Below are 12015 nucleotides of genomic sequence, written 5' to 3' on the forward strand. Positions count from 1 at the left end.
TTCTTAGCCATAAAAAGTGCCTGTAAGCTTTTCTTTGCATGTAAAAGAGGCCTATGTTTTGTGATCGGAGAAAATGAGCAGTATTGAGCAGTAGCAGAGTGAGGCTTCCAAACGTACTGCAGACTGATTAACCAAATTGCTAAGAGGTGACCAGAACAAGGATGGGAGAGAAAAGCACAATAAAACAAAGTACAGAGCAGGAATGAAAACATGAGGGGAGAAAAGCTTTGTTATATCTCAGCAATAAGACTCACAGTGCAGTTGACCGGAAGATTCAATAATGACAAATAAGCAATTTAGTAGAAGAGAGAAATACAATTTAAATAGGTGAAGTTAAGACCAAATCACTTTATTACATTCTGTAATATAGGAGAAAAAGTTTAAATGCTGTGAGATGGGGTAAAGTAAAAGAGATCAAATGAACCAGATGAAATCACTGGTAGGTTGAATCTGAAAAGGGCACATTTAGAAGGGAATTCCAGTAGCTTTCTAGGTGCAGATGTATATTCAGGAGCTCAAAAGTGCCTGTAAGCTTGTAAGCCTGGTAGTTAGCTTGGATACTTAACTGAGACAACTCATAGGGAAACACTTCTCTCATGTTTTTTCATCTAGTGCCAAAATGAACAGAGGATCTTCATATACTGCAAATTGCACACCAGTGTGATTTCAAAAAAAAAGGGCTTAAAATAAAATTCTTTTCTTTTTTAATTACCTTTTGCATGAGACTTACTTATCTGACATAGCAATTTGTTCCAACATTGCAGAGCCTGTGTTTGTCTTCCAGTTTCCAGATATGGAAGTCCTCCTGAAAGGGGAAAGATATTACAAAGGGAGCCGGTAGTTCTGTATTTTCCAACCTCCTAAAGTTTTCTGATTTTCACATGGATACTGAGGCAGTACTTACACATTTCTTGTATTCGGCAGCTTACAATACAGTATCTAAAACATGATGGATTTTAACAGGCTTCACAATGTTATGATGGATGACAATGACATTTCTGTTCCCCATTAGATCACTGAGGAAAAATTTAAAAACTACTATGACTAAGTGCAAGTGTTAACAACAAGATTTTATCAGTTATGAATTGACTGAATAACCTGTAGCATACCAATAACACAACAGTCAAGGAAATGAGGCTTCAGCTTCTCATTTCAGATCCATACCACTGCAGATTTAGGTCCCAATACTTGACAGTCAAGATGTTGGTTTTGAATGTCTCCATTCTGTTTTAGAGCTTGATTTTGGTTTTTCCTCCAGTTTTCACTCTTTGCTAGTTTGTGAGTATAATCTAAGCATCGTATTTCAAGGCTACCTTTTATTTAATCTGCAAGAAATATTTAAGTTCTGTTTCCTTTAAGTCAGATGAATTCCATAATGGTACCAAGTGCTGTTTAAGCTTGCATCACAGTGTTTTGGGGAGCTGTGGTATCTAGAGAGATCCAGTGTTGCATCTTGGCCATAATCTCTACAGACAGATGATAAGCAGCAGTGTTTTGTGAGTCATGAATCCACTTAAACCACAATTTCCCACAGAATTATAAAAATGAAACTCTTCATAACTCTTTAAACTAGAAAAACAATTGCTCAGCTTGTATTTTTGTGGTTGCTCTCTAAGTACTCTGTTCCTGTGTGAGAGAACAAAATGAGAACCAGCTGTAAAACAATATACTACTGACATAATGCATGTGTATGCATATGAAGAATTTTATAGACATTTGGTAAATCTCCTTTCAAAATGCTTTGTAAAAATGAATCAGTATTTCATTTATTGTGATTGAACCACATGAAAGTAAGTAGAGAAAAAATGATGGCTGAGCTCTTAGCATCTGGATGAACCCATAGTTTCTGAGGGAACAGAAGCATAAAAATGAATAAAGTTAACAGAAACAGGCTGTCATTCTAATTGTTTTTTCTTTTTTTTCCCCTCTTTGATCCTTAGATCAACTGCTTCTTTTGTGAAGAAGAAACATTCTTGTTAAAAAATTATACATTTGGCTGACTGCTACCATAATTATTATAGAGGCTAAACAGAATTTTAATTGAAAGTCAAGGAAAAAAAAAGGTAGAACTCCTTCCTATGAAATGTAGTGGTTCTACCACAGAGAATGAACCATCAATTTACTAACACTGCATCTGATTACTGGTACCCAGAGGTGTGTCCCAACCATTAATGGCTGGGCTTTACTGCTAAGGCTGTGCCACTTGGGAACTGTAAGACAGAGATAAATCAACTCTGTGTATTACAAACAACAGAGGAAATGAAATAGATACGTAGTGGAGTACAAGAAATTTGCATCAAACACCCGTGAGAGAGAGAAGCACCATCCCAGCCTTGAAGAAGCTGAAGTGGCTGCATGAAAAGGTATGAGATAAAGAAAGAAATCTGAATGGTGACTGGAAGTGGAAGGAGAGTATGTTTGTAAATTGACCAAGGCAAGGAAAAACAAAGATTAGGACGTAAGAGTTAAGGACATGTGTGTTTTCATCCAAGTATTTTTTTCCTGCCTCAGAATTGTAAGCATGAGGGAACAAAAGCATGAGATGAATTAACTTATCTGAACAACATGGACGAAATGATTGAATGTCAAATAGATCAATTAATACCTCTTAATCTGTTTTGCTGCTCTAAAACTGAAACAACACTTTAATCCCACATATAGTCGTGATCTCTAAACATATCTCCATGAAATTATAAGAGATTTTTACCCATATATACAAAGCCCATCATAAGATAAGAATTTTTCTCATTATTTTATGTTAAAAGGAGAGTACTCCCTCCCATTAAAGTTTCGCCACTCAAATTGCTGTGAATGAATGCCATCTAACTACAGATGACATGCAAAAGCAATTAAAAGTTGTCAGAACGCTGCTCCTGCAGGCTCACCTGTTATGTTACTCCCCTCCTCCCAATGACAATCAACTTAAAGAAAAAAGTGCTGATAAATCCAGAAAGTCTAAAACACTGTCTTTGTGAAGAGTATGACAATGAAGGCATGGAGACACCACATTTCTACTCAGAGTCTCATCCAACAGTCTTAAACTTACTGGTGCTTATCAATTTTCAAACAAATGATGAAAAGTTTTTGGCTCACATGTATGCTTTGTAGTTACTGCCTATCTTTTGGATCCTGATGTCATATTTGGAGTCTATGAAGGGTTCAGTAGTGGCGTAGGTCTGAGTAAGTGCTACCACGCTGGCTATGTCCTGAAAATCGTAGTGGTTGTCTACCTTGATCTGTAGTCATCATGCCACAAGTAAACGGCAAATGCAAAAGAAAAAACAGCAATTAGAAATAAAATGTAGACTTCAGTTTCAAACGGCATTCATGAGAAATACGGTTCTTGATAGCATCAGTTTATAAAGGGCATTTGATATTTGATCTGATTTCTGGATTCTGTAACAGTCCTGCATTAAGATATCTAATTTTCTATGCAAAATATTACCTGCTCATCCGTAGAAAGCAGCTTGCAGATAGTGGACTTCTATTTTCAATTATCTTTTAATAGTTTTGATTGATAATTTTTAGATCAGGAGAATATTTAAAGGTGTGGTAACACTGATTTTATGCAATTGCTCATGATTTTCTGAACTGCTCATGTAACTGCATGTCTGCGGTGCCCACCACGTACTATCACATTTGGGTCACGCATCTCCCAGGAGGGAGGACATGAAGGCTCATGACATTCTGATGAGGGCCCATTCACATGGAACACAGAAGGTGGGCTCAAGATGATGGAATCACTTTTCCCATTTGTCCTACTTCTTTGCAAACAAACTTTAGATAGGAGACAGAAGTATTACTTTTTAACAGGGAGATTTTATCTCTACAGTTGAGTTCAAAGGAAGCTAGCTGAAGTAGGGAGAAAACATGAATGAGAAGTCTTAGGAGAAAATAGGAGAGGGAAACTGGAATGACAATAATTCTTTACCCAAAGTGCATTTCAGCAAGGTGAGGAAATGGTGCAGGGATTCCTATGTATCATACTATCTAATATTAGAAGAGGTTCCAACTTCTTGCCAGCCCAGCATCCCTTTTGCTTCCACTGTCAAATGGTACTTAATAGAGCACTTGTAGCCTAGAGTGCCCATGGCTGTGAGACAGGAATTGTGTATTGAATGGTGTCCAGTGAAGGGAGGAGTCAGGCCAAATACTGAGGCCAAAAGGCCAAAGTACTTACTCTCAGCTCTTGGTTCAGAATGATTTGTCATCTGAGAGCCAACAAAACAAATACAATTCCTGGTGTCAACTCCGTTTCTGATAATTGAATACTGTGTATGAATCTAATTATAAGTGAAAACACTAGTCCTAGCAATGCCTTTTGGGAGAACTGGGGTACAAGAGGAACCATTACTTGGGCTCTGATAATAAGTATTTCACTACAGAAGGCTGGCACCTTAAGTCTTTAAGGACTTAAAATACTTTATAGCTAAATAATAATAATCTAGATTTGTGTTTATAGACATTTGATATGCTGGATATTTTTGTCCAACAGAACTGTTTTCTATAAATGAGAAGTGAATATTCAAAGTATGATATAAACATTATAATACTTCATGTATGCAATCCACAGAAACTACAGTTTAAGTAATTAGTGGTTAATTCTGCGCCCGGTTAATTTGGCTGCCAAATTTCTTCTTACTTACTAAGTAAAAAATAAAGCAAAACAGTTGTAGGCAAAAGATCATAGCACACAATTCAAATTGCACAATTTTTGAATGACTACAAATACATCAGCTTTCTATTTCTTGTGGCAAATGTGTTCATAGAGCATTTGGAGATTAAACAGGATAAATGTAACTATTCTCTGATGATTTGTTTTAAAATATAAAACACAGTACCAAAGTGTTTTCAATGAGAGAAACATAATCTGTGATGACTATAAATGTTCACTGACACCAACAAAAGTGTGTTTAAATTGTATCACTTGAACCATTGTTGTGAGAGAAGTGGTATCAAAACGACAGTACTCACCCCTTAAATGCAATTACTTTGGAGAAAGAAAGCAGCAGTTACATAGCAGTATGAAACAATCACAGGGAATACATTAAGACAGGAAATGAAAAAAGAACCTGGATCAGGCTGTAACTAGTAGAGAACCAAGGCAAAACCATCCTAGAATCCCAGGTCCAAAAAGTTGGATTGTGCAAACAGACACTGACTCTTAAATAGTTTCACCACAGTCAACTAAATCCATTAACAAGATTCTGCTTCAGGAAAGCATCTCAGTTTTTTTTAAAAAGTGTTCTGAGAAGAGCAAAACATAAACTGAATTAGAAGGCGTCAATATGAAAATATTAATTAGTTTTTTTTTGGGTTTTCTTTTCCTAAAGAGAGGTGCTTTCTTGAATAATAGACAAGCAGAGATTTGCAAGGGTGAGGATCAAAGACAGCGTTTGGACAGCAAAGAGATAAAATATCCAGGAAACAAAAAAGCATGCATATTATTTGAGATGAACACCCAGCCTCCTAACATGCAGTAAGTAACATCTGCACCTTTCCCATGCCTGAATGAGCATGTCCAATCTTCACAACAACAGGAAATGTCGGCATTGTTAGCTGAGAGGGAGAACAGAAAGGAAATGTTAGAGCAGTCAGCTGTGAGTTATATGATTAAGCTGCATCATTTATGAAAATGATTTTAATAGTCACAAAGAGGGAAGATCTGCTTTTGGCATGTGGTTATTTGAATAGAGATCCACAGACTGTTCTGATATTCCAATCAACTGCAACTGTTATTTTATCACAAAGTCACGAGTGGTGTTGCTTATTTTAAGATCCATTTCACCAAAGTGAATCTACTGGAAAAAGTCTGAGAGTCAGTTCTAGGAAGAAGCCCTGTGAAGCAGTGATACACTAATAAATGTTTATAGTTCGGGTTTCAGAGGAAAATCTCTCTCATGAAAAATCATAAAAACATAAAAGCTCTTTACAGAGCTTTTGATCAGGACAAGCACTGAACAGTTCAGACTTCACTGTCAACTATTCTGTTTCTTGGCAGTTTTAAGATTGGGGTCTACTTGCAGCAAAGCAGTTCTTCCCTGTTGGATACTTGACATGTTATACTTACAGTGTAAGTCATTAAAGACTCCTTGCCCAGATTTTAGCACTCTGATTAGTGGACATTTCTATTCTGCTCTGAATGTCAAATTAGATTTCTTGTGAACTGTAGGAATGCAAAGGCCTGTGTAGTCAATCAGCATCCAGTTACTGCTCTCATATTTTAAAAACAGCTATTTGATGTTCCTTTTCTCAGTTTTGAAGAGGGAGGGAACAAATCATTGCCTGAACTCAGAAGGGCAGCAGCACATTCTTATGAGTGAACTATAAACCACTGACACAGGGTTGGTAATGGAAATGCAGGCAGACATCTAAGTATAGCACTACAAATGGCACTCCTGTAATTAAGAAGACCATGTATTTTCCTGTGATTCCATAGCTGTGGAATCCTCTGAGGACCATAGGAATAAATGCTAATTCAAGACAAAACCCCAAAAAAACACCAAACCAACTCTGCTTTCTCCCAGAGCAAAATGTGTAAGTGTGCTAACATCACTTAGGGAATGACAATTGATTTGGCTCTGGAGTCCAGTATCAAGATTTTGGTGGTATACCACATCTCAGTTTAGACAAAGTGAAGAGGTTGTTGCAGCAGAAAAAGGTGCTGAGTATTGCAATTCAAATATACAGACAAAAACCAGGTAGCATAAAAGACAGTGAAATACTAAGTTTTCCCAGGGCTTTTCCTCTTCTATCACTGTGACAGTCCCATGAACCTGGGGCTGATGAAGCCGTAGTGATTTTGCTCTTCTAGCAGTGTTTTCTTTATTCCTGGCCTTGCTTTAATTGCCACAGTCCTCCCATTGTATAAGGAGACTGTGCCATCATGCAGTCACTTTGCTAACAATAACTAGATTCCAAGATTGTGTGGTACTGTTCTATCAAGCAATAACTTGATCTTAGTCCTTTCCTCACCTCTTTCCAGTCCCTTCTTTCTTGTTACTATGTCTTAACAGGCAGCCTCAAGACCTTTCATATATTTGGATTAACATTATGTATGATGTAGCTGTGCTACTGACACTGAAAGTGTACCAGCTCCATGGGTTTCCTTTAAATCCCCATTACAGTTACTTGGTAGTAAGTTATCTTGTGAGAAGGTCTTGCAGGTGTGCAAGTTTTCAAAGCTTATTTTTCAAAGCTTTTCTTAAATTCACGATAGTGTAAGTTCTATGACAATTAGAAATAGAGGCAACAAATCAGAATAGAAAACTGGAAGACCAACAACAGAAATTACATTGTTGAATTTGACATGGTCTCATAAAGGAAGTCGAAAGGTTCATTACTTACTGGTCAGAACCTCTTCTAAACTCTGAAAATCTATGAAATATCATAATGCTCTTCTGAAATTCCAAGATATTTCTGATGTGCTACATATATTGTCTATGTAAAAGATTTAAGATTGGGAAGCTTAAAGAACAATGCAAAAACTGCTCTGTGTAAAGGAAGGTCTCAAAAAAGGTGCTATATCTGCCAGCTCCAAGTAGCTAATTAACAGAGTTATAAAGCTCACAAACACTGATCTGGTTAATGTTGTGTTCATGAAGAACAGTGATATTCCCACACTCTAATGCTACCTGCATATTCACTGCTTTTAGATTAAGAAAAGAAAGTACTTCGTAAGAAACCATCAGTGATTCTCTTCCTCTTGAATTCATCATTAAAATTTCTTTAAAACCAAATTTTTGCCCTTTGCCTGCAGTTCCAGGGCAGCAGCAGGAGAAAAAAAAAATCCTGAACTTATCAACAAGAGTCGTGTCCTCCCAGTGAACCGGACAAAATAAACTCAACTGGTGTTTTAAAAGGAAACAAAACTTACACTGCAACTAGAGGCAGCCACAGCGCTATTATTAGCCTGATGAGTGTACCTTCACTTTTTGGGATGAGTGTAGTGATCAGACAACTTATTTCTGCTTTGTTATTCTCTTCTAAAAAAACTCCTAAAGCTGAGTTTTTTTGTTGGTTTTTTTTTTCCCCTCAGAGGAATTTAAGCTGGTTGATAAAGGTGACACAGTTTGACCATAATGAAACTGGAAAGAACTGGCTAATAAGAAACTGGCTTTGAAACTGTGGAACTGTATATATACACCATATGTAATGGGAATAATAACCACCCTTCCCTACTTCAGAAATATTCTGAAGCTTAATAAGAGTGGTTTGCTGCAGTGTAAGTCTATTGATTTAATATAAATTCATAAACGTTAAGCTTTGATCACTAAAATGCTGAATAGTTTATAAGTTCTTCGCTTTTAAACAATGCCTGGTTATGTATTGCAAATATTTTATTTCCAAGAGATATGATTGGAATACTTGTGAATTCACTTTTATTTATGTTAAGACATAATACAAAATATACCCAATGCTGTATATAACAATAAACCAGGCAAAAGCCCTCTGCTGGAAACAATGCAGAAAACAGTTTTTTGGAGGCAGGATTCACTCCATATTTAATTTCCTTATGGTTGTGTTGACTAAGAAAGCCATGATAGAAGAAAAAAAAAAAGGGGGGGGGGGGGGGAATAAAGTAGAAACACACAAAAACTTCATAAACATGACTTACCTTGTTTAAATATTTGTCTTTCCAACAATCCCCAAGCAAAGTTCACTCAGCCAATCTACTTCCATGTAATTTATTTATGGAACATGCATCAGACTAAATCTAAGGTGTTCTTTTATTCATTTATTTATTTTTTTCTTTCTCAGAAACTGGCAGGAAGGCTCCTAAATCAATAAACAAACAGTACTTTCTGTAGTCTCTTTGGTTTAAGGCAAACAAACCTAAGACAAGTGAGGGTTTGAACATGCAGAAGTTCTCTGTCACCAGCAGGGGTAGCTCAACTTATTCCCCTCATCACTCGGAACTGCAGGAACTCCACACCTCAGCAGCTACTGTTTGTCAACAGAGATCAATTCAGAGATGTTAAATCAGAGTTTCTACTATCTTGTGCCCTTCTAGAAAAAGGAAGTGTAAAATCTGTAGAGAGAAACATCCCATATTCCCTTTACACAAGAAGCAATACAGAGCATACTGGATTCTACCTTGTTTTAATGAAACAACAAGAGCAGCTCTCACAGGTTTCTACTAGAAATTCTAGAGAAGACAAAGTCTTGGCTGAGATTTATTATATTTTGATTCTGGAATGTCAGTATTTCATTCCATTCCAATCATTCTCAGAACTATTTTGCAGACTGCTGCCCCTAAAACAATTTCATTCCGCAACTTCATAATAAAATGATCCAACTTGTTGTGAATGTAAAACTAATGTGTATTATCTCTATAGCATTCAGGAAGTGACAGCTATAAGTACCATGCCTTTTTTAAGTGGGCTGTAGTACATGTGTAGATACTAGGGATTAAAATCCATGAAAACCCATCTATTTTGTGAAACACTATTCTAATTTGGGTTTTTTAAATACAATTACTTTTTTGTATGGGATATGTGCTGTGATTAAACAAGGTAGTTTTTAGGAAAAATAAATGCAATGCCAAAAGAAAACTAGGGAGAAAAGTACTCTAGCAAAGCAACAAAAAGGCATCAGATAAACTATGATTGTGGAGAATCCTGCCTACAATCATTCTAAAGTAAGATTCATTTCCCACAATAGAGAGGGAATAAAGTAGATATAGGTATAAAACTATATTCTGTGCACAGTCAGGAACTAATGTGCAGAGCAGGCAGCCCAGACAAATGCATCATGTAGGTTCAAACTGCTCTACAGCAAGAACAGGCAGCAAGCTCTCTGTTGGATAGTCCTTCATAGTTTAAAAACCTGTGAAAAAGCTGCTTGGACAGTCCCTAAGCAACAGAGTTCAGAGCAACCTGACATAATTCAAATATCAAAATCAAGTCTGCCCACAGGAATGCTCCAGATCAGTCCCTTGGAAACAATAAACTGACATCACAATGCTGCATCATATGAACAATTAAATACAGAGGGCAGATAGTTAAGAGATGCATTCCCAGGGAAGAAATGAGAACATCATAAGAGCAATGAGTTTGTTCTGGAGCTCAGGGGAAGCAGTTCTGTCCATTGAAGCCTGCATTGAGGAAGTTCAATGGATGGCAGTCTGGTGTTCTTAATACAGGTTGCTAGAGAACATTAGATAAAAAAAGAAATAAATTTGGCTATTAGTGACTTTTAAGCTTTTACCAGAATGCTGATGATAGAAACTAGTGATGGATAGTAAAAATTAATAAGGAACAAGGTAACCCACTGTCCAAGAACCCAATTGAGAATTGTAAGACCTAGGCAAAATTAGTGTTTCCATTGAGAAGAGACAAAGCTGATCATAACTTTGACTGTAGTCAAGTTTCCTGCTTTCTTTCTCTGTCATATACATCAACAAATACCGTGAATGATCCACAATCTTCATTATTTCATTGCATTTTACTAGAAAATAGAAATGAATTATTAAGCATTAAGTTTATCTAGCTAGACAAAAAGAGAGAAGCTGCCAAGTGTTCTTCCTACTACGTCAATTGTGAGCTGACGCAGTCAGTGACTGTGCCCCTGGAGAAATAGTTTTCTGCCTCTTATTAGCAAGCATTAGTTATAACAGATGATAAGCAGGGAGTGGGCGCTGCTAAGTCCTGCTTCATGCTTCATTGGTGTTATGACACAATTTGCTATGATATCATGGTTTACATATCAAACCAAAGGAAAATCAACATAACAGTGCAGTCAAAGAGGCCCTGTACAGTTAGTCTGTTTTTACAGATAGGAGAAAGACTGAGTGTTTTTTTGTTTATGTTGGCTATCTTTTCTTTACTATTGCTTGTGATAAAAGCTTTGCTTACAGATTTGTAAAGGAATATTTCTGTGTCTTCTGGAAGCAATCTTTGTGCTCTGCAAGGTCAAAATCTAACTGACATAGTTAGATCTAAAATTAATTAGATTGATATGATGAAAAGAATACGCAATATTAAAAAGCACAGTGCATCTTCAAGATAAGATCTAATGCTTACTGATACTGTTCAGAGGCAGCAGGTTCTCAATTGTCGTACTGGTATCAGCAGGAGCTACAGATCATCTTTGGCTCCTTGGATAAATGAGGTACCACTATGAAGGATACTCCTCAGCTATCTTGCCTTGGTTTTGGAATTAAAAATAGTTGACAAAACTTCTTGCTTGAGAATGGAGATTTATCAGAAAACAGTTCTACTGAAGTCTCCAAAATTGTTTCCCTTTTACATTTTAATATCAACACTGTATTGACATTTCCATGAATATCTGGAAGATATTCCTATCATAGAGCTGCTCATTAGTGTGGTGCACATGTCTGCCTTTGGCTGCTGGTAGCCAGTTGTTCCATGCTATGGCTCAGAAATGTTACAGCCATAAGTTTCATTGAAGGTCATACTACCACTGACAGGTCTTGCTGCTGACAGCATGTTCCAAGTATCTCTCTTACAGCATTGACTAGTTCCAGAGAGACCAACAGTGGATGTGTATGTTGAATAAGAAGCCCCTTCCTGGCCATTTGCTTCTCTAAGTGTAACCATTCTCCAAGTATTCTGCATATATACAAAAAGCTTTGATATACACTTAGAAGTCTAAACGACTTGTTCCAAAAACAGCTGCAGGCAATGCCATATAAGATCACAAGAAATGTGTTTTTTATGGCATTTGTACAATTACCACACAAGATTTGGTTTTAGCATGTTTACATTTCTGCACAGTCAAATGTAAATACTAAATTCCCATCTATGTCTATAGGCAGTTGTGAATTAAATTTTAACTTGTCATAATTATTTTAAAATGTATTTATTTTATAAGGATAATGATTTTAGTTTGGCTGTACAATTACTTTGATTGCACTAGATTTCATTCATCTAAAGGTCATTCCTCTAAGCATGGAGAGCATACAGTCTTAATGTGCCATTCTGTACAACCTTACGGGATACCTTCCTTCCAAGGTATTGGAAGGTATCCAACTACCAATAGGAAGAACTGCAT

At 36.7% G+C, this 12015-nt stretch overlaps 2 protein-coding genes across 4 annotated transcripts in view; one reads left to right on the top strand and one right to left on the bottom strand.

Annotated features, from left to right (window-relative positions):
* The window catches only part of SYN2 (synapsin II), a 103513-nt gene that overhangs the window by 26251 nt on the left and 65247 nt on the right, over positions 1-12015 (bottom strand). Inside the window, exons 6-8 of one of the 2 annotated variants that reach the window (XM_015874777.3) lie at positions 5497-5559; positions 3094-3236; positions 731-805 (exon numbers count right to left, since the gene is read on the bottom strand). In XM_015874777.3, coding sequence (XP_015730263.2) covers positions 731-805; positions 3094-3236; positions 5497-5559 — 281 coding nt within the window. The remainder of the gene's footprint in view (positions 1-730; positions 806-3093; positions 3237-5496; positions 5560-12015) is intronic. The other variant, XM_085516962.1, reaches the window with a different exon arrangement.
* TIMP4 (TIMP metallopeptidase inhibitor 4) overlaps positions 1-12015 on the top strand; it is a 56153-nt gene that overhangs the window by 25408 nt on the left and 18730 nt on the right. The gene's annotated exons all lie outside the window — the stretch shown is intronic.

The sequence above is a fragment of the Coturnix japonica genome, chromosome 15 (genome assembly GCF_054131305.1).
Source record: "Coturnix japonica strain WE chromosome 15, WE-NBRP24, whole genome shotgun sequence".
Classification (NCBI taxonomy): Eukaryota; Metazoa; Chordata; class Aves; order Galliformes; family Phasianidae; genus Coturnix; species Coturnix japonica.